This window comes from Synchiropus splendidus, chromosome 7 (genome assembly GCF_027744825.2).
Source record: "Synchiropus splendidus isolate RoL2022-P1 chromosome 7, RoL_Sspl_1.0, whole genome shotgun sequence".
NCBI classification, from domain to species: domain Eukaryota; kingdom Metazoa; phylum Chordata; class Actinopteri; order Syngnathiformes; family Callionymidae; genus Synchiropus; species Synchiropus splendidus.
In genome coordinates, this window is record NC_071340.1 from 12,865,482 (window position 1) to 12,889,439 (window position 23,958).

The window sequence follows — 23,958 nt, forward strand, 5'->3', positions numbered from 1 at the left end:
TCAGGGCAGAGGGGAAGGAAGAAAGTTGAGTCCAGAGAGCAGGATCGCGTGGGCGTAATGGGGCTAATGGTTGGCAATAGAAATAAAGAGAAAGTCTGGAGGCTTAAAGACAAAAGAAATGGATTCCTGGGCAAGTCGGACATCTGAAGATGTTGCTTTTGCTGGAAAATAAAGAGAAGCTTTGATGAAAGGATCGTGTGGAGGAGGTTAAGTTAGCACCGGCATAACAAGGACTAATAGCCAGTTAGGGGGTGGACGTTCAGAGCCAGGACAGCAAAGAGGCGACAAAACAAAGCAGCAAACAAGGGCTGACATGAAAGAGCCGGCAACTCAGCCAGGGAGGTGGAGACGCTGGCTGGTGCACAGGCAATTATGAAAAGTACAACGATGGGGACAAAAGTATCTCGGTGCCTGGTGGTAGCACGTCGCATGAAGATGGACAATTGTCAAAGGGCAAAGTGGAAAACAGCTGCTTATGAGTATGAGAATGAGAGTATGAGAAGAAGTGCCAAAGAGGTTATCGTGTCATTTATCTGCAGCAAAATCACTCAAAAACATATGAACAGTTTTGAACAGAACATTGAGGAAATAATGGTTGGCACAAGCAACATATTGTGATGGTCCCGATTACCACATGGGCTCACGATGTTAACTCTTCCTTGCCAACACATTCTCACGCCCAAGGCGTCAAATAGCGGCCATTTGTGAGCGGACTGTGGTGCATAAGGAACCTCAATGGATCATACGCAAAGCCACATAAAGAGCTACATATAAAGTACCTGATTGTCACCCTTCAAATCCCATCAACATTTGATTCATGTGTCACAGATATGCATCAGCAATATAATCCAGAGCGAGACCGAGTAAAGGCAAGTTAGTGTAAAGGTGCTACACCAAAGTCGTACTGTCTCTATGGTTGAAATGAAGTTAAAGCGGTATATTCACATATATCGACACATTATTGAATAAAATATGAAGGTATAAAAATGAATTCAGGCTAGATATGTGTGTCAGCTCTAAAATAGTTTCGGGAACATTCTTGACATCTGCTCACAACTAATGATACAAATGTTTACAGATATATTTTAAATCTCCCAGGAGGAGCCTAATATGCAACATTAGGGCTTATAAACGTCTTAAAATTTGAAAAACGTCGCCTGGATTCAAGATGCTGATGCAACTACGGGGCAACAGTCTGAGAGGATGTTTTCATCTTCAGACGCTGGGATACGGCGCTCAGATCGCTCAACGGCCCATCAAGTGAAAAGCAATATTCAGGTGTTGTCACGCAAATCTGTCACAATCGATCAATGACATCTCCGCTGCTCTCCTCAGTTTACAAACGCTGAAGCACACACTTAAGAACTCAATAGTTGAGGAAATGGAGAGGAAGTATCTTGAGGTTGAAGTGTAAATACTGGTAACACCTCCTCTCCTGAGTGCTATTAAAAGTTGCCGGCTGAAGCAGAGAGACAACATATTCTCACACATTTTCCACTTGGCTAAACTAACAAAATGTCTGTATTTTGACTTGTTCCTCTAGACAGAATCAACGTGTGAACTGTGCATCACATGATAGTGTCACAACAGTCTACCGCCAGAATGAAGTGGGCTCTATCTCTGCTTGTCATGTGACTGAAAAGGCAAAAGGTAGAATGTGGAATGGAGCTAGACTGTTGCACCACATTATTTTGGATTGAAAGTCACACAAGCAACAGCAGTGTATAATACATATCTAAATATATTTGGTGTTAGAAGTCAATTGTTCACATGTAACAAGATGAAGGCCAAGTCACCTGCAGCTGTCAGCTGTGAGATGTTTGAGATAACTGAATCCAAATCAGAGATAAATCATGACAAGAGGCTTCCGTTTCCATTACTTCAATCAATCATAATACAAAGAACTGATCTGAGTGAGCGTGTCACGTCTGGTGATGAAGCTTACGAGTCGGCAGTGAAGTGAATGATGAGACGAGTGCCATCTGTTTCATGGAGGTGATGAGGTATTTGCATTTATTTTTTATTGTAGTTTATTTACTCTATGATGGTGATATTGTTGGGAAGCAACTGGCTTAATGCTCATACTGTTTTAAGCAAAAGTCTCTGTTGTAATTTGAGTATTTAAGCTCTAATGTGTGTCGCCACTTCTGAGTTGAACTTTCATCCATTGACGAATCACACCAAAGGAGGTGTGGCCAGGACCAGCACAGCTGCCAGAACAACTCACTTTGACAGCAAATAGTTGAGATTTATGGAGCATTTTACGAAAATAAAGTCACCAGTGAGATTTAATATCAATTCAGAAGCTGCTGAAATACAGTGGTACCTCGGCTCTCGACCACAATCCGTTCCAGACGGCCGTTCGAGAAGCGATTTGTTCAAAATCTGATTCGATTTTTCCCATTAGAATTAATGGAAAAAGAAATAATAATAATAGTTACAAGCCTTAAAAGAGGCTTTTGTAGGAGTGAATGTAGAGTGTCTGCTGCAGGTGCACTGTTCCTCTATGTGTGTGGCCGCTGCATGTGGGAGGGGTTGCCGAGTGAGTGACGTCTCTCCAGAAGTGAAGAGGTGCCCGGTGCGTGTCCAGCTCTGAATGTGCGCTTCTGTGCAGTTTGGCTGTGACAAAGTCATAAACCAAGTAACGCTCTGTCCCAGACTCGCCTCATCCCTGTCCCAGCTCCAACAGGACATCAAACCCTGGAGTGAGCGCTGCAGCCTCGGAGGTGTGGAGAGCGAGCACCTCCCCTGTGACGCTCTACCACGGTCCAGTGCGGAGACAGGAAAGGTTTTACACCTCAATTTGAAGAAAAAACAGTCAGTAAACATAGCTGACGGGACACGTCTGATACAGAGGCTGCGTTATACGCAATAACAATGTGCGTCATGGGTCAGCTGATCGGTCCGCGCACGTTATGTTTTTCCGGCTTTTTTTCGGGGGCGTTTGAGTTCTGGATTTTCGTTCAAAATCCGAAGCAAAAAAATCTTTTTTCGAACTCCGATTTGTTTGAAGTCCAGGACATTGGAAAACCGAGGTACCACTGTACCACTACTGAAATGAATCCACATCATATTAAGCACACAGTCATTCCTCATTCGTACTTAGAACGATTCAAAGCACTATACTTTGCAAGAGGGGTGTCCGATATTGACATTCTGCCCCATCCATACTATTATTAAAATGAAATAAGTAGACGACCTCAACCAAAGTTAAGGAATAGTGCCATATTTATTTCAAACATAGTGTCTCAAACAGATCAGATCACACTGACAGTGCGCATTACAACTATACTGTACAGAAATCATAAAACTCATTTCACCTCTGGATTACAGCTTTCACAGCATTAACAAAGTAGAGAAGCAAAGACGTGAAGAACCAACAGAACCAGTAGAGCATTTGTGAGACACAATTCATTCTCACACCGTTGTCGAGTTCAGCTTCAGGAACTCACACGCGGATGAGAAACCAACGTAGACTCCAGCATGTATAGGCTGAGTGAACGTGGTCTGGACTCTATGGATGAGGGTCATAGAGTCAAAGACGCTGTAGAAGGACAGAAGACCTGCAGAGTGATCCAGGTACACTCCCAGTCTGGAGGGCCTATAACCCGAGACTTCAGTTGTCACCTTGTTGTGTGTAAAAAAACAACCAGAGTTGCGACATAATAAGGACCACGATTTGTCATTAAAACCAAATAAACTTTCTTCTCCCGATCGGCTGATGTCCTTGTATGAGACGGTTACGTTAACTCTTCCAGTCCACTCCACCTCCCAGTAACAGCGTCCAGTCAGACTCTCTTTGCTCAGGACCTGGTGATGATACTGATCGGTGAATCTATCTGGATGATGAGGAGGAGACTGATCTTCACCCATGTAGGTCACTTTCCTGTTTCCGTCAGACAACAACAACAGTGAGTGTGTAGTGTTTGGATCCAGAGCGATGTCACGAGAATATCGGAGGAACTGGGCTCTGGTTTTGGGCTCTGGAGCGAGCATCAGAGAGATGTTGGTCCATGTGTCTCCCAGGACGTTCTGGAGTCGGTCCCTGCTGGCTGACACAGCTGCTGTCACCTCCGCAAAGGAGCGGTAAGGATTGACATGAGTCCTGGAGGAGAGCGCGTCGTCACTGACCTCTGAGAGTGAGGACAAGCTCTGGAGGAATATTGTGTGACTCTCTGTGTGGGACAGCTGCTGCAGTTCAGCATCTTTCTTCTTCAGCTCAGCGATCTCCTGCTCCAACCGCTTCTGTAGTCCTTTGAGTAGAGCAGCTCCAGTCTGCTGCCGGGACCTGATCTGCTGCTCCACATCAGACATTCTTCTCCGGATGTTCAGAATCAGCTGGTTGAAGATCCTCCAACTCTCCTTCACAGCTTCATCAGCAGCAATAATGATGTTCTTCTCCTCCGCCTCAAGCCGTTTCACGTCATCTTCTCTCGCCTGGATCCTCTGCTGGATCCTACCACGATGCTGAACCACCTCATCCTCTCGCTCCCTTCTCTCTACTGCAGCCGAGACGATGTCATGGTCTTTATGTTGGTCCACAGCACAGAGAGGACAAATTCCGTGTTGATCAGTACGACAGAACATCTTCTTCTCCTCATCATGATGAGAGCAGATGATCTCCTGGAGCTGCTTAAACGGGGGGACCAGCTTGTGTCTCCTGAAGGCTGGCTCTTCTAGATGAGCTCGGAGGTGCTTGTCACAGAAGGAGGCCAGACACACCAAGCATGACTTGAGGGCTTTCAGCTTCATCTCAGTGCAGGAGTCGCAGGCCACGTCTCCAGGTCCAGCATAGGAGGGCTCATCAGCTTGAAGTCCAGCCTTTTTTATCTCCTCCACGAGCTCTGCTAACATGACGTTCTTCTGCAGGAGAGGCCTCTGTGTAAAGGTCTGCCGGCAGTGAGGGCACTCATAGATGTTCCTCTCATCTAGTCTGTCCCAGTAACCTTCAATACACAGCTTACAGAAGCTGTGTCCACAGTGGAGACCCACTGGATCCTTCAAAAGATCCAGACAGATGGAGCAGGAGAGCACTTCCACACCGATCTTCTCCATTACACAGGCGACAGATGACTGACACACTTCTGACTTCCACTGAACTACTCACTGTGTCACATGATTCGGCCAGAATCTGGTCCGACCGGTTGGTTGCAGAGTTCCGTGAAACCATGTGATGGTACCTGATTTTTTTCATCGCTGCCAAAGTGATCAGCAGACGACTGGACTCAGTGGCACGACCAGTACTCCAGTCAAGAGTGCAGACTCCACTGACACGCCCATGAAAACACCATGACACCATGTCACATTTGAGCAGAGGCAGTGAGATGTTTTAGTGACGTGTGAGTGTGAGTGTTTTAAAAGTGGAGACCCAGTACACCTGAAACTAGTTCATTGAACTAATATGTGAGAGACATATTTAAAATAGTATCTCGAGTCGGGTCTGAGCAGCCGTTCACTGTTTTCATTGGTACAGAGAGAGAAGTGCAGGCAACAGTGTCGAAGGATGAAGCCTTCCTCACAAGACAAATGCCTTGCACTTGATATGATATGATACTTGGCGTAGAAATAAATGATAATGAGTGACCATAATACTCATATTAGTGCATCAGGAAAAGGCAATTTTATCAAGTAAAACCAATATAATCTCAGAGATGAGAATATGTGGCTGACTTGTTCATATTTTTTGTGCAAAACAGAAACACACCCCCACAAATAAAGGACTCACGTCGAACGGAATGACAGGAGCTTCAACTAAATGGCTTTGAAAAACAAAGAGACAAAGGGAGCGGGTGGAAAAGCTCTGTGATTTTTAAATGTGATCGCTGACAGGTCAGAGCAGCGAGCCTCCGGGGGGAAAACGGCAAAAAGAAAACAGTGATTATTATTATTATTTCATCAGGGAGAGAGTCTGACAACAGCAGAGACACAAGGGCGACCTCCACGCTCCAATGAAATATTCTCGACCACAAATGCCATGAGTGAAGTTTGTTATTTTCTTAAAACATATGATTATAGTTGCAGCTAGTCAACCCGTTTGGTAGTGTCTCCAGCAGACGCTGTGTGAACATTATTAACCTGCTGGGGGTCGCGCCGTGATTGACCCTGCACTCAGGGCTCCCCGGGGGGGAAGAAAACAATTCCACTTTGCAAATGATTGTGGGATTTGAAGCTGTGACTGCTAAACCTAAAAACGTGGGGGCTTACAAAGTCAATTTCATAATGTTGGCATTTACTATAATTAGGAAAAACAGATTGCTTGTCGAGTATGAAGTGTCACGGCTGAACAAAAAAAGGAGGGTTCAGAAAGTGTGCGCCACCAATGATGGACTGGCTCCAACATGTTTCCCTTTATAGTTTTCTAAACTGTGGAAATTGTATTAAAAGCTACTTTGAAAGGTTTGGAGTGATGAGTAATTCAGGACAATTTGGTTTATTTGATTTTGACTTTCGTAAAATACTGGTGGCACAGAAAGTGAATGGATGAATGTTGCATATGCAATGCAAAGCTATAGTATACTGTCATTGAAAACAAGGATATACTGGATTTGGAAAGGAGTGAGATGAAAAGGAAAGGGACAAAAATAGTATATCAAATATCAAAACATTTTCCTCATCATTTGACATCATTTGACTTCAATAATATCGTGATCAGTAATTCATTCTTCTTGTCTCTTCCACCTTCACCCCAATGTGACCAACAAAACAATGGCATTAAAACCTATATTCAGATGTTATAAACATTTACATTTTCACATATATTACAATCATTTTGTGAGCCACACATAAGTTAATGTATACGTTTTTGTCAAGCTTCTTCATTACCCACTTTTGGATTCCACAAAAACATCCACCATATCAGCTCTCACTATTGTCCTTGATGCTCATCCTATAAACTCACCACAACAACACAACTCAAAACATCAGTTTCATAAAAGCTACGAGCAATTTTGATGCCTAAAAATGTCTTAACTAAGATGGTGTTGAACACGTCACTAGAGACATGCCAGTGGAAAGGAAAAGAAAAAAAAAATGAGACGCTGCATGAACAAGACACAGCTAAGGTTGACTGACTTCTTCACCCCAGCTCAGAAATCATCCTGGACAGATTCAACGATCTGTGACCGACTGAAGTCACAACGCATACTGCGTGTGGCTACGGCTTCTCAAGGCCGCTTTCACTTCAACGCTGATCGATCCAATACCTCCTCACTTGTCTGCATCCTGCCACCTTTAACTGTTTGTCTGTGAGTGCAGCATCTGTTGGTTTCAGTCATTGTTCAGTTTGAACTTCAGGAGAAGTTCTGAAGAAGCGGTGAACCAGGACATTCCAGGACACCAGAGAAAGTCTCCAGGGAAATGCAAGCGAACGCTGTCAATTTCACACAAACACGCACCCTCAAACAAACATTTAATAGAAGACCACAAACAGAAGCGCATTATTGGATATCCTCAAAAAAAGCAGCATTATCATTTACCAGCAGACACAGATGAGTATGCAAACTCGGTGGAGAAATAAACACATGCAAATGCTCGGCTGCCTCCAGACGCCGTGGACACGACTCTAAATAAATTCTGATTGACACTTACGTTTCAAACCAAGTCTGAGAGAAAAGCATAGAGATGTGACTCGGAAGAAGGAGGGAAAAAAAAAGGTGAGTGGGATGGATGCCAGAGAGACGACAGTGAAAGAGGAGAAAGGCAACATTAGCAGGGGGAGAAAGAGGCAGAGAAGAAATCAATACGAATGAGATGGCAGCAAAGGAGGGAGAGAGGTCACAAATCACCCGAGCCGATACGGCCGTGCCGATAATGTATGTGTGTGTGAGCCACGGTGTGCGTGAAGTCACGGGTCACTGCGAGCAGACTAATAACAATTCACACTCAAGCTAATGGAGACAAAGTAAGTAACCTAGTATACAATGTGTCATTAGCGCACTTCAAGGCTAATGGAGATATACCGAGGTCAGGGTGCTGTTAAGCAAACACACTTCGCTCGATCGAGGCGAATCATACGCCTCGACTCGGAACGTTTGTAATGCAAGTGTCACTGAGAGCCTCTTTGTTCAATAATCTGGTTAAAAGAAAATAAACAAATGTAGTAAAATATAAGGAACACATGAATTAATTTGCACAGAAATAAGTATATCTGGATGGAAATACCGATAGTTCATCAATAACTAGACCAAACTTTTAAATCTCAATTAATCTTGAGTTAACTTGCGACACTTTTTGTATCTGTTCTGAATGTAACTTATGGAAACAACTCAACATAACAGATACTGTCAAAAACATTCTTTACAATCACCTCAGAGGCTCTGAAAAGGCTGAAAAACATACGAAAGGCATCCCACCCTGAGCATTAATGGCCACTCTTGTGTTGATAAACTCTTCCTTTGGAACAGATAAAAAAGGTGTGATGAGTCTACCAATAATGGCGTGATGACTATTTGAATCAACCGACAGCCCTGTTAATAATCTAAATATATAAATATCAAAATCTAGAACTGAGTGTAGAAAGACCTGTTGGCAGCAGATGAGTGGTCGACCATTATAGAGAGATCATTGATGCAGGGATTGTTTATCATGTTGCTTTTTCTTTGTTGTTTTTTTAGCGTTTGGAACGATACTCTGATCTACACACTGAAGTTCATTGCTTTTATCCAGAAAGCACCTGCTAAAAACACTGCACACACGGGCGATGCTATGGAACTTACCCCAATGTGTGATTTGACTGACAAAAATAAAGCAACTACACTATATTCCATTACATTTCTTTATATATTTTAACATAAATGTTTGATTTTTTTCCATTCTTACACTCCTTAATCAAACCTCCTTAACTTCCCATGAGTTAAATTTATCGAATGAGCTCAGGTCAAATGTCTTCTACTGTCACAGATGCTTTGACCGCTCGTCCGTTCCCACCAGTTGGGGTTTGACCCGAGTGACCCCAGGCCATCATTCAGCCCTCCATCACTTTGGCTGTGACCTTCACCTCAGTAGCCTCAAAGCTCAACTTGTTTTTAAGTTATTTATTGGCTGTCGTCATTCTCAAGCTTAGCATGACTCAGAAAACAGCATCACCCTTTCATACTTCCTCCTGCTAATGCCGCTTTTAAGCCTTGCTGGGTTCAATATTTAGACATGCGTGAGTCTGGGTCACATCAAAACCTCGCATCATTCAGAAATTTGCCTTTCAGCCACAAAAGATAGATGTTAAGCCTCATGCATATTTAATTCCAATGACTCTTCACCCCCATAAGGGATGTAGGGATATTACTTTTAACACCATTAGTCCTTTTAGTAACCACATTTTGGCAGGAAGTAAATTAACAACGATTAATTGAATGTGTTGTCCTTCAATCCACCTTCTCACGTTGAAGGAGGTCATTCTACAAATGAGCTGTCAGACAAGGATTAATCGATTTGGACCCCATTGTTGACAGTTGTCATATTCATCTGTCTTTCTTCATAAGCTAATAAAAAGCCATTATAGGAATGATCCAGGTGAAAGGGCGAGAGACTGTCGTGAGAATGTCAAAGAAAAACAACACAGCAGGATTCATATCATATTTCTCCTCCGTGTGACACCATGGTATCTGTTGGCCTTTCAAACCCTCGCAAAAAGCATCTTCTCAGGCTCTTGTTCTTCTCGGCCTGCGCCCCCAACACTCCATCATAAGATCCTGACGTGGCCTTCACAACCAAAAATGAGATAAATGGAGTGAGAGAGCAGATGGAGGTAAACAGGTGCTACATTTATTCACAATGTTTGCTCTATTTTTGCCAGATACGGCACGATCCAAGCGCTGGCTCTCGCCAGCTTGTGAACACAACACTTTGGAGGGACGGTATTATTGTGGCTGTTGGGATGTAACCTTTCCACGCACAAGGACAGTCCTTCTTCTGAGACAGGCTAAACTCCCATGTCTTGGTCTTTGATTAAGATCGCGGTGTCTGTGACTCTTTCAAGCGCTCACATGCAGAGGCTGCTAATTGAAGGGAACATATTTCCATAACTACGCTGCCTGGAACCCGACAGTTAGCAAATGAGTGGCTCATGGGAGGCTAATAAATGAGAGGCAGCTGCACATGATGTCAGTGATGAATGCTGAGATGGGTAGGAACGAAGAAAGTCAGACTGTGGTGGTTTTGTCTGGAAGGAAATATCTGTCTGCGGATTTAGATGTTTTAAGCAAGTAGGTCATGTACTGGGAGCGTGACTGTTTGGACCTCAGTTGACACCTGTTTTTTTTGGAAATGACATTGTGCAGCATCCAACATTCAATGAGGACCTGCATGGACTTAAGAGTGGGACTTTTTTCCCGCTCACCTCTACTGCCTGTGTTGGAGTGAGGGAGATACTGATCATCATATTCATATCACGACCCAGACTGGGATTCTAGAATATAGTGGCTATAACCTCAACCACCTGATGGATAGTCGGGGCCACCTATCCTCCGCTGAAGGAGCAGGACTCTCTGTCTACAGATGGGTCTCCTGAGAATGCATGCACTATACCATAAAGGCACAGCTTCTCAGGTGAAAAATACGACCATCTGCTCTATTATCTCACTCTAAAGTTGCTGTTTCTAACTTGAATTGTATTCACTCACTGTGTAATGTAAAATAATAACCACTCAGTACACATCCGAGTGGACGCTGAACTGTGCCCAAGCACACTGTGCGATGACCGTATTAGGGGAAAATCAGGAAGGTTTTGCTTCCCTGGCAACAGTCGGAGTGAATGAACTGTGTGTCTGAGAATGAGAAGTTGTCTATCGTCCATATTAGATTGTAGTTTAACATGATATCTTGTGTGTAATAACAGACACATTAACAAGTAGGTGGAGATCTACAAGCTGTGCTCATGTCCGTCTTAAGTCAGCTAAAGCTGTTGCGTTCCTCTTTTGTGTTCCAGCCAAAGCAGCAACAAGCCTCATCATTACCAGCCTGAAAGCATGGGCTGTCAAGCGTGTCGCTTTGGCCCCCTTCCAGTCGACTATAGATCCTATTAAAACACCCCGGGAACAGAGCAGTGCAGTGCAGTAGCAGCACTGTGGACAGCTGTTTACACACACAGGTGACGTGTGACCTGGTGACCAGAAGAAATATCTGATCTGTTTAATGGCAAAATACTTGACTGTCATTGAGAGTACATCCTCCAAGCTGGTCAAGTGATCTGAAGAATGCAGAAAATAACATTCTCCACGACTCGGGAAGCAGTAAAAACACGAGTATTATGAAGTCGTTTTCATTGAGAGTGTGTGCTGTGAGAGGTACTTTTTCTCGCACATAGCAGAAATTCATGTTTATGCGCTCGATAACAAGTGAGACTTCTACTGTCTGGTTGAAGACAATTTGCCCTTGCGTCTGACAATCAATCTGGTTTTAAGGCGGATGTTTTCTGTTAGGTGATGCAGGGCTTGCGCCGACAGTGTCGCTTAATGGAACAAGTGTGAGTCTGGCTTCCAATGTCGGCCTCCAAGCATCAGCTGTGCCTGTTATTTACTCATTTCTGAACTTGTCAGTCCCAATAAAAACCCCAGTATCTACATTTCTGCCAGTTTGAACGTCCAGTCTCTTTGTCAGAGCTACTTGTAGACTAACTGTACTGAAACTTTCCCCAGATGTGCCATGTGAATAAGTAATGGATATGCAGACACTCACCTGAGTTTTCATCCACTCTTTCCTCCACAGTGTGATCTTTCTGATGCACCCACTCGCTGTTGCACTTGAAGTAGATCTGTGTGGCCGGCGTGGCCTTGCAGTACAGAGTCGTCGGCCTGTTCTTGACAATGTAGCCTTCCTCTGGCTCAAACAGGAAGTGGGGTAAGGGTTCCGGGGGATCTGACGGGAAGGTTTCAGGGAGCTCACTCAGGCTGAGGAAATCATCATCATCTCTCACTGTAATATAGAGAAACAGAAGGAGATAAAAGGTTCAGTCTACATCCACTGCAGACACAGAATGCAACAACCTATTGGTGATTCACACCATTTTCAAGTAAATCACATGTGACAAAGCAGTATCCTAGTTGGATCCCTAATATCTGATACACATCAGTAACTTGGAAAGACAATTCTTTTCTCTTGAACCTTGAAATGTACCTTGATCCAACCTTCAGATGACTAACATTCATCATAATATAAGCTCCTCATAAAAAAGGAAAAGAAAGGAGAGATGAATACAGAAAAAAAACGAACACAGAATTTCCGATATGATTAAGATCTTTCTTTTTTTCAGTTGCATAAATAGTCAAGAACATATTCATATGCATGTATGTCAAAAAAGTTTTCAAATAATAAAAGTACAAATTTAAAAAAACATGACAAAATTTCCATTGTATAATAGGCTGATAAAGTAAACAAAAGGCTATGGTGGTTTGGTTGAACAGTCAGACTAAAATTGTATTCTCACTCTCCAACACTTTAGAAGAACTGAAGACTTCAACACTGTATGAACACTTAGCATTGAAGCGTCACAATGAGGACTGTCGGAAACAGCACTTAGACACCATGGTCAACAAAGAAATGAAGAAGAAGAGGAAAGGAGTGACACACAGGACAGAAAGTCAAAATCATTTTGTGTCGAAAGTGGAGGATTGGGTTACCAGACTTTTTCTTGGCGCTTTGAGAATGGAGGACTGGGTTTTATATTATATATATGTATATATATATATATATATACATAGTGTCCCATACAGTACAATAAGCATGAGTGACAATGAAATCCATCTTCGGAAGAAGAACTGTGAGCACTACTGTATGTTGGCTATAATAAGGAGCATTAGAGTTAAAAAGTTGGAGGTCTTGAATAAACTTTTCAAACTCATTACAAAAAGGCATTAATTATTTCAGGGCAGACAATGAAAAATAACTTTCACGGACTTTTCTAACAATACGCGGAGTAATAAGCTTGAGGTGCTAAGAGAGCATAAAGAATGAGCTCGGCGTATTATTCATTCATCCGTTCATCCTGCTCTCCCCTCCTCGATCAATGAGGAGCAGGATTACAAGAGTGGGTGAAGGAAAAGTAATTTATTCACCCGCCTGCACCCTGACTCATGCACAAGCGCTTGAGCACAATAATAAAAGTGAACATGGACACAAAAATTTATTTCCCTGCCTCCCCCCCTCCAGCCTCATCATCCGAGCAAATACTTTTCCAGTGAGCCCATTACAAATTTGGGTGAGGCCAAGCAATTTATCAAAGAAGTAACCTCTAATATCATGTGAGAAATAAATATAAAGCTGAGCCACGGGAGGGAAATAAATTACATCCATGTAGAATATGCTATTATAGAAACCTAATAACAGGATGTGCAATTATTTTTATGATTTAAAGACAATACATATACTGTATAATCTAGGATAACTATACAATGATAGGCAGGAATTCCGCCTGGCATCGACTAAACGCCGTGACTCACTTAACTTGATCACTGAAGCACTCATTAGAGTCCAGAGGAATATTTTCAGCATAGCTTCAGGGTTCCCATGTTTCAAAGCTGATGTGTCATGGTGTGCGTAAACAGCTAAACAAACACCAAATGACTCTCCTCACCGTGTGTGAAGTTGTGGCGCTTATCTCTGGGAAGGTGTTGTGCTGTGGGCTAGGAGCTAAAAGCAGCTCAGGTATGACAACAAGACACCAGCGTGTGTGTGGGGGGGCGTGCGTAGGCTGCGCTTTGATGCCACCAAGATAGCGCTTTCTCTTCTAGTTCTGCAATTAGTTCCCTGAGTTTTTCAAAGCATAACTTCATAAGCGCTGCCACTGGTTTCCTCACAAGTTTCCGTTTCAAGTTCGGCCTTGGAAACGCTAAATGAGTTGCCTTGTCTTGTGTGTATTTGCTGTTCAGTAAATCAATATTATCACCCACAACATCAACACACTGCTCTTCTTTTCTTCTTTTCAGGGAGAGCAGTTTGTCCAGCTATAGCTTCATGAACATTGTTTCCCATGACTAAAAGAAAAACAACTGTCGCACCGTAGAAGTGGTGGACAAGACAGTGAGCACTCTGCTGGTGCGCAGAAGTTGCTGTAGCGCTGGGAACTAGCAGCGCTATCATGCCTGTCAACTTGTTTGTGTTCCTGTTGCTTCACAGCTGGGGAGCAGGCTTCTAGCTAGAGGGCATCTAAACAGCAAAAAGTGAAAAAATGGACACCCTGCAGCACTCAAAATCGGACGCCCTGTTTCTTCAGCAGGACGCCCTACATGTATTATTAGTGCCTGTATAATGCCCAACTCCTCCTGTCATCTCACTGGTTTACATTAAATCGTGTTTCCGCCCGGTAATTTCGCCGAATATGATCCAAATTTGCAGATTCTCAAACCTTTCGCAACCGTATTTTGGCCATCGCCGTCGCCATATTTGTTTACTGCCGTAATCTTGCGGAGATCTCTCGAGTCGCGACACTCGCGGCATGGAAGTGCGCTGCTATTCGTCTGACGCTGATGACAGGAGGAAAGCGCAGATGAGTTCCAAAATGAGTCGTTCACAAAACTAACTCATTGCTTTCTAATCGGAGGAATATTTGACGCTCCACTCCCCGCATCCCAGCGGCAAGAGGACGAACACACAGCCCTTTCAGAATGAGAGCAAAATAGCTTAACAGGGATCAAAAACCGAGTAGTTCTATTTATTTAATGATGCGACAAGTCTATATATATGTATTGTTTGAATGAATGAATGAATGTTGTGGTTGTGAAAGTTTAGGAAACCATCACAGCTGATGCAACTGCAGGCTTTTCTTGCATGAATATATGGAAAAAAGATGTAGACACAAGGCTGTACACACAATGACTTGTAGTGAGGGAAACAATCATTTTAAAAATGTTTTTTTTACTATTATTATTATTTTAACTAATCAGGGTCAGCCAAGTAAAACAATTGCCCAGAGCACCCCTGTATCTCAAAATGTTACTGTGGCAACAGCTACTGAGTTCATGTGAGTTAACGTTTGTTATTTGACTCAGATGCTTATTTGTTGTTTATCAAGTTATTGTGGTACAAAGACAGCTGCTTTTCCAAGCAAGTTGTTAGTTGTCAGTCGTTGACATGGTGTGTCGGGAGGGGGCGGAGATAGGGGCGGGGTTATGGGTTGGGGCGGGGTTTTGGACGCCCTGTTTCAAAATCCTGGCTAAAAGCCTGCTGGTAAACCAGACACCCATCTATGCAATGTATATGCAATATGAATTTGAAAATGAATGAAGATTGTGTTAGCAGTGACCCTTGAACACGTCCCAGTTTGCTGTTTATTTAAGCTGTTTTCTAGTTATGAATTGTCAACAACTAATCTGGAAACTAGACTTTATTGCGTGACGGAGTTAGACACAGACTACTGTGTTGCAGAAACACACCTGCATTAGATGTCAAATTCAGGGGTGGATTTCCACATTCCAAATGTTTAGCTGGTGGAATTTCCTCAACTCCACCACAGAGCGCTTCTTTGAAGTGTGATAAGTGTATTAATTTAGTCAATTTTACGCCCCTCCCACCAACTTAAATGAACACCCTGAACCCCCGACTGTATCCACACTTACTCACAAACACCTGCTGTCAATTCCGCTCGTCTCTGCCTCCCATTCTCACCCTCATCTTTCATTCAGAGCCGGGCCGTTCCTTGCTCAGGAGTGTCAGCCATACATTATTGATTGGCACAGTAACATGATCGGTGGGAGCAACGGCAGACGAAAAAACACCGGGGTTACAGTTACTGATGAATATTACCTTTGCTCCCTCGCGTCTTCACGTCTCTGACACTCTTCCTATCCAATTTGACAATTTTGTATGCACCTCTCTAAAGCGGCTTCAGCCTCTGTTTTCTTCCTTCGTCACTTGGCACATCTCAGAGCAAAGTGAATTACTGACACGTACAGTGCAGCTCATAAACGTGCCTGAATGCTGCCATCAATAATGGAAGCCTGTAGCAGAACAATGTCTTGCTTCCTTTTACGGGTCATAGTAAATATTGCACCTGAGAAAAGAAAAAAAAAAAAACGTCAAATCACATCTGCCCATGCCTGTAGGTCTGCCTGCATCTAAACACCCTCGAAAATAAGCAATAAATCTTTGTTATATACAATAATATATCAGCAAATATATCTTATGTCAGGGGCTTAATGCATCGATAGATGTGAGGGGAATTCCAGAGCACACGTCAGGTGGTGAGCAGGGTGTTCAAGAAACCACAGGCAACTATTGCGCACTAAAATGAGCTAATGTGTCAGCAACCAACCTGGGAAAGTCTTAACCTGTCACTTCTTTTTTTTTTTTTTGAGAAAAAAGGTGGCAATGTGAGCTTAAGAAACGGAAGTAGCCTTAGTTGAGAGCAGTTCATACGGTGGACATACCAAACACAGGAGAAGACTGCGCTGCAGAACACATGAGAATTGGTAAACTTATGATTTAATTTTTATTTTCTAGTACAACTCACTCAGGAATCTTAATAAACAGGTTTTTTATTTACAGTTTCAAATGTCATCAACTGGCAGTGATAATGAAAAGAAGAGAACAGGCATCTACCATTATTTTTAAGCCACATTTTTTGCCTTTATAATACTATACTTTTTCTAGAACTATACAGTAAATATCATTGTTGTCCTCAATAGGACACCAACCATAACAGCAGTAAGCATTAAGTGACGTAAAGCATCGCTAAAACTGAGGTATACGTGACTGTGAAACTGTGAGTAAAAACTAAACAACAACAGAATATACTCTTCTGTCACAACACTTCCTCGATCCATTTGTAAACAAACCACCATCAGTCAGCTAGCAACAACATCTCAGAAAGGTATACTACACTTGTTTAGTGATTGTTGCCTATAGTTCATTTAATATATTTGTTTTACAATATTTTGAAATCAACCCACAAACCGCATCAGTTGTTGAGTTCATGAATGAATATACGGCTTATGTCAAGTTGAACATGTGCACATGGGAGCTGACCCGATCAACATTCAGTGCCCCTCTGAATCCGAACAAAATTTCATTCAGAACAAGGCCAATCAGGAAATTTCAGCTGGACAGACATGTTTACATTAGGCATTTTCATTACAGTGGTCCACGTGAACACAGTGAGGGTGAAGAAGTGTTGTGTGAGCTCGAGCTGCAGAGTACAAACACAGGGAGTGACATACATTTAAAAGATTCATGGCTCCAGATGGTATTTTGGAACACCACCAAAATGTTCTCCAAAATCTCTTTCTTGCCCAATTGCCAACATACCCCAAAAATGTCACTGAATCTGTCTATCGGCCGTTGAGTTATTTTGCTAACAATCACAAAACGTCCTCGACGGAGGAAATGACACGCTCCTCAGATGAGCAGAGGAAGTGGAATAGCAGCAGCGCCCACATCAATGACACGACCATATGATTACATTTGCTTACATCATGAAAGTCTGTTAGCAAGTTTGCACTTTCAATCTGAGGGTGAGTCAGTGAAACACATGCCTGCTTATCTCAGTATCTCTCCAGGAACGCTTACGATTACAGTTGCAACCAGAGCATCCAGTTTTAATTCAACATATGGATCACGCACGCAAATACGGAACACAGTCGGCCTCGCAAAGATGCATTCAAAATGCATATCTGACCAGGTCACATGCCCATGCACCATTCAAATACACGCCCCCAGCTGGTGGTTTTGTTCAACGATAGGTAGGAACTCTGCTGGAAAATATCTAGAGCTGAACAGTGAGGCATGGAAACCTACTGCATCTAAACATTCCTTAGAGGTATGGAGGTTGAAAACTCATTCAAAGAGATCCCACACAACAGTGCTCCCACTTGGAGAACAATTGTTTGACCTTTTATCTCACCTTTTAACACCACCTCCATCACTGCTGGTTATCTAAGATGACAGTGTCAACTCCATTCATGAATTCATTTTACAGTAATAGCCACTATGTAATTCTGTATCCTTCCAATGGTGTTGCACCATCTTCGAAGACTGCTGAAAACGGATTGTTCCCGAAGTTTCCTCAGACTGAAAGTGATGTATAAATGTGGACTGTGTGGGCCATTGTGTACCGCCCATTTTTTCCCCTTCTTTTTTAGTTGAGGAAATGCTAAAAATCGGAATATTGATTGATGGAGTTGAGCGAGGTTGATCTTTTCAAAATACAAAAAAATCAAAATCCCATTAAAAAGAACATGACTCCTCGTGGCCTGCTGGCCAACCCTGACTGATGAAATAACCAGGAGAAAAGCGAGCACAGCCACCACACTGCTTGTCTCAGCCAATTATGCTGACTTCTGCTCGACAGGAGAAACCATAAGAGCAGAGCAAGCAGCTGAAAGCTTCAGCATCTACATGGGAGGTGCTGCTGACAGCTGGTGGCTGTCCTCGAATCTTCATTGTGTGAGAGAGATAAGGCACCAAGTAAATCCAGCGACGAGATTTGTTGTGCAGCCAGTGGAGTGGTGAGTCAGAAAGCATCTTTGTGTCACACTGATTTTTACACACCATTTAGCAGGTGTCACAAATTCTACTATGATAGCAGCTGCATCCAGGCCATAAGCTTGACTTCAAATGCAATTATTTAGTTATTTTATTAAGATCTATTTTGGAATGACATGTCTGCGCACGTGAACACTGACCACAACACTGATTCCTGGTTCAAAGATTGGTGAGTTTTTTTCTACTGAGTCGCAAAAAGGAGGAGTCGCCCATTGATGTTAGAGAGCCATGTAGAAGGTGGAGTGCCCCGAGAGGCCGTCTTTCCTCGCCATGAAAGAACTATCTACACTAATGCCCTGTGTCGAATCTTCCTTTGGAGGTTTTTCAGTTGGAACAGGTCCACTGGGCAGGTCCATCACTGGATGGAGAGATTACATCGCAGCTGTAGCACAGAAGAACTTTGAGTAGGATCAGATGCCGGTGATGAACAACACACGTATGAGATTCTGTCACAGAAGAAGCCAGTCCCTCATGTGAAAACATGAAACCTGATGGTTTCATGTTGACAAAAGAAAATGTTTGGCCAAAAAAATGAGTGAAATTCTTAGGTTATTCTGACCATGATGTTATTTGGTCAGTGCTCTGGTCACTGACCAAAGACACCTCCACGTATAGCTTGTATCATTGTATATTTCACATTTTTGCATGCTCTTTCACAGATCTGTCTTCTAAACGCCTTTAAATGTTGACAATTTTATCTCCTCTGTTCACATAGAAAACCTGTTTTTTTTTTCTTTTCTTACCATTTAGTGTTGCCACAGAGTCATTATCTTGTTCACTGTTGTAAATGTGATCTCTTCTTTAATTAACTTAGACTTTTGTTGCATGGCTCCACTGCTTCCTGGCAGCATGAGATTAACTTGGAGTTTTAACTTGACATCGCAAGACATGAACATATCGGTGAGTAATTGAGCTTATTTGAGTTGCTGTCCTGTTGTCAGCGGCGAGATGAGCGAACTACTTTGTTCCAAGAGTCATTTGTTTGTGTACGCCAGAAATGCCTTATGCAAACAATCCAAAAATCTAAATATATGTTCCGCTGAATAAAATATATCACTTCTAGCACATCGTGGGGAATGTATTGTGAGGGACAGGATTCACCGACCAAAGCGTAGTTATTTATGTATTTAAGGCAGAATTTCAGCAGAAGTTCAGATATTATTTCACAACTGGAGTGTCTTCACCGTCTGTGCTTCCTGAGCTGGTCGTGACTGACAGAATGCCGTCGGGGTGAATCTATGCATATGTTCCGTCTATAACAAACTCCCGCACCCTCAGGATGACACCAGATCAATGCCACTCTAAATAGCAAGTAATGGCAATGGGGATTCAAACTTCTGCCTGCAACAACAGAATCAAGGATGTTTGTTGAGGGCCAACGGTTGTGTAACGTTCCCTCGAGCAAGTTTGTTAAGTGTGGGTCAGGGGCCAGATGTCGCATGCATTTTTAAACAGACAAGCCTACAGAGAAGCATATGTTTATGAGCTTATACGATCCTTCATATTCATGTAAGACTACGCCACGTCTGTGCTGTTCAGAACAATGTGTACAATGGATCTATAATCCTCTCTTTATCTAAGATGTAACTTTAAAGGCCCACATTATGCTCATTTCAGGGGCTTCCAAAATGGTATTAGATCCCAGTGGGGCACTGCAGTATAGTTCTTTCAATAAAATACTCTGTAAATCTAAACCTGTGTGCTGTAGAAATTGATCGCTTTTCTCTGTGCCTCAAATATTTGAACATAGCTTGACAAAATGCGGCACCGTGGAGCACAGGATAGTCCCAAGCAACTGCAATGTACAGCGCAACTTTTACGTGTTCAAACAACAAAACGTATTGATGATCATTTTGATCGATTCTGGATCAAAATGTTTAAGTGACACAACCTTACATTGCATTGTATGTGTTCCGTATTAACAAAAAAAAAGATTCACAAAATTCAATAATAAGCAGCAATCTTATGTTTTATTCCCTTATTCACACAGACATGCAGACACACCTCATATTATTCATTATTTTTATACACTACACAAAAAAAAAATCCATGTATCTAAGGCTGTATAGGATCAATGAACAGAACCACAACCTGTTGGTCAAAGGCAAAAAATAATAATAATAATGTACCATGGTGCATTTAGAAAGGTATCTGTGCATAACAAAAAAATGCTAAACAAAATGATAATGGAAATATAATAATACATTTAGTTTTCGAGTTTAAAAGTTGCAGAAGTTATTTGTTGAGACCAACTTAAATTTTAACGTGCAGATATAACAGCCAAGCTCTTATTCCATCGCAAAAGATGATTATCATGTATACATTTCCTCCACGCCGCCATGCTATGAAGGCTTTGTTTTGAATTCCCCAGAAGGATTAGAAATGTCAGGCCCACTTAAATGCCGTACACCGCATCCAACTGTGTATACATTTTGGGCACAGGCACATTTATGAAGGACAACACAGGAGCAGATGGTGAGTGGGTGTTTGCAGGTAGGCAGTGTGAGCACACTCAGTTTGCTATTTTTCTCATTCGCCACCGCCAAATGCTGCATGCACCACCGCACACACACACACACACACACACACACACACAAATATATATATATTAAAATTCAGTGTGCGGCGTTATTGCCAAACATTTGCTGTTACTGGATGTCGCGAGGTTTTCATCTTTCCCTTCTTCGGGGTGCTTCGCCTCATCCTTGCTACGGTGTTTATTCAAATTATTTTGTCTCATTTATCTGAATAAATGAATGCAACACTTTGCTGTGAAGCCAATAAGACACTTTTTTCTTTCCTACAAATGTATTGATCAGACTCATCATCCCGAGGCTGCTCATATTCTGTCCCAGTGTCAGCAGTGATAGAGTTTGTTACCATTAAAATCCCAACAAAATGGTTCCAGAATCAAGCCATGGTTGACATATCTGCAAAGCAGTGTTCAATATTTCGGAAAAGTAAAGACGAGGTAGCGTACATCCTTTCTAGAAGGAGACTGCAAACGTACTGCAGATCAGGTCCAGAAAGTAGGCATTGGCTTTTAAACCATAATGCCACTTTCTTTGTAGCATTTAACCCCAAAACACAGATCAATAAGATGAGAATTTTTTTGTCTGAATTGGCTTGAAAAAAAAAGGGTCATAGAGGTCTATTGCCAGATTGCTTGCACACACTGACTGGGGTGAGAGATAGTCCAGCACAGGGCGGAAGATGATACCGATCGCTGCACCAGATAACGGTTCCTCTGACTTTCCTGAGCTGGTGCACATCTTTGTGGTGGTTTCTGTCACCAAATTATTGTTGCATAATGCCACCCCATTATAACTCAACTACAAATGCCCTAAAATCAATTGACAGACAATCAACACTTTGATGCATTCTCCGCAAACTCAGGAGCTGTGTGTCCTTTGCCTCGGTTGTGGGACTGTGGGCTAGGACTCTGGAGGCTTCAAGGGACTTGACCTTGTTCTTTGTGGGATTGTGTGGGAGGTTCTATATTCTAGACACTGGCTTTTTGGCATATGAACCTTCATATACCTTTGGGTTGCTTAGCCAGTGGGTCATAGCTTGATACAATATTCCTAGAGTGAGGAGGGCTTTCTGTCTGGTTGCTTCTGGACCTCATCTCTGCTCAGATACTGTTGTCATGATTCTGCTTTTATTTTGTCCCTTGAGTCATGTTTTGTTTCTCCCGTCTTCCTTCCTGTTCCTGTGGCACACGGCTGGAGCCAATCACCCTTTAATCACCTGTGTATAAAGACACCTGGACTCCTGCAACATGTGCCGGATCGACTCCTTTTGTTCCCTGTGGTAAATTGGTTCTCCTTGTTTTTTCTCTCTCTGTGCTCTAGTTTGTTCATTGTTGACAACTCTCTCTGAAACCCTGGTTGCCTGAGTTAGAGTTTAGTTCCTTCCTCTGTTTCCGTGTGTTTCCTGGTTTCTTTTGTGACTGACTATCTCTGTTCATTGTGCTTTTGTCTCTCTGTTTCCAGATTTAAATTGGTTTGATTCTCCCGGTTCGGTGATGCTTTCTGTTGGACTATTATTCATGTTTATGGACTTCTGCCAGTTTGGTGACTCTTTTTGGCCATTCTGACTTTGCTTTGATTCTCCCGGTTCAGTGATGCTTTCTGTTGTGGTTTTATTGTTGTTAAACATTAAAATATTGTATTTTGACTCGCTCCTGACCCTTTCATCACTGGACTTGGGTCCCACCCACGTCTTGACCCGTGACAACTGTGGCCCAGTTTATTCCACACTAAGACCTCCAACTGTGGCCACAGTGGTTTACATGAGTGATACAACTAGGGTGAAGGTCACCTTATTCAAAACTGAGACCACCGTTCCAAATTGTACGAGGACAAATGCTGAAGCATCTCAACAACAGATTGATCGATAGACCACGAAGTTTCAGGCGCGAACCAGCAACAATGCAGAAATGTCTATTAACTACCATCAACTATTCCCAGTTGGAGAACATTTAGCCCGATTTGCTTTGAAAGAATGTTATTTATTATTGATCCTCTCACCCTGATGATGCAAGGAACATGGCTGACAGACTCGGAAGCACATTCTTGCAACAGAAAATACGGTTTCAGAATGCAGTAATGAATGAATGCGTAATGAAATCAAGTGTTTTCTGGATGACATGGAGCAGTAATTGAAATGATCTTTGTTTTAACAGAAAGGGCAGCACGATGATCCGGGAGTGTGACCTTTTCATTTAACCGCTTCCTAACTTTTCAAGTCACAGTCATGGCCGCAGCTGGGTAAAGGAAGACGGAATGGAGTCCACAACTACGCATTCCAATCCTGCTACTAAACAAAATGCAGAGGCTCTTTTGATAAGAAAGCCAGCGAGGACCTGATAAGAGAACAGGAAATAAACAGACGAGCATATGGGCAGTGACTGAGACAGAAATAAAGTTGATTCACAGTCAGTAACCTGTTTGTTATGTGCAGGGATTATGCCGTATTGTATAGGAAATGTACACACATCTCATTTATATGCATAGCTTTATTCAAGCTTGTGGGGGGAACAAACTTGAGCGAGATGCTGTGTAATGTTATCTTCCAGATGGATTCTGTCTTTCTTATCCGAAACCGGAGGGAAAAGCCAAGCATCGCTTTCATTCATATCGTACCATCGCAGCTGAGCATCACTATTAATACAGGCAGCCAGTGCAGGGCAGTGCATTAGAATATCTAAAACACTGGCCGGGGAAGGGCTGCTACATTCAGGGAGATGGGATAATGTTTTTCTGGGTGGCTGACAACTGATATTATGGCTGGCTGCTTACTGTATCTGTGCTGTACAAGATACGTCCTGTCTCCTCCTCCCTGCCTCTTTGTGCTTGTCAACGCTGTTATTTACTGCTTATTTTTATAATGTCGGGTTCGCTTTTGTCTGGTTGTCTGAGTGGCACCTCTTTGTTCTGTTGACCATTTATTTGCTCCAGCTTCTGAGAAATACCACATTCCTCTGTC

At 42.6% G+C, this 23,958-nt stretch overlaps 2 protein-coding genes across 3 annotated transcripts in view; both read right to left on the reverse strand.

Annotated features, from left to right (window-relative positions):
• LOC128762215 (netrin receptor UNC5C-like) overlaps positions 1 to 23,958 on the reverse strand; it is a 176,340-nt gene that overhangs the window by 81,365 nt on the left and 71,017 nt on the right. For both annotated transcript variants that reach the window (XM_053870297.1, XM_053870296.1), the window contains exon 2: positions 11,671 to 11,907. In XM_053870297.1, coding sequence (XP_053726272.1) covers positions 11,671 to 11,907 — 237 coding nt within the window. The remainder of the gene's footprint in view (positions 1 to 11,670; positions 11,908 to 23,958) is intronic.
• Positions 3,290 to 5,184, reverse strand: LOC128762216 (tripartite motif-containing protein 16-like). Its single transcript, XM_053870298.1, has one exon. The coding sequence runs from the start codon at positions 5,053 to 5,055 to the stop codon at positions 3,418 to 3,420; it is 1,638 nt and encodes a 545-aa protein (XP_053726273.1). The 5' UTR covers positions 5,056 to 5,184; the 3' UTR covers positions 3,290 to 3,417.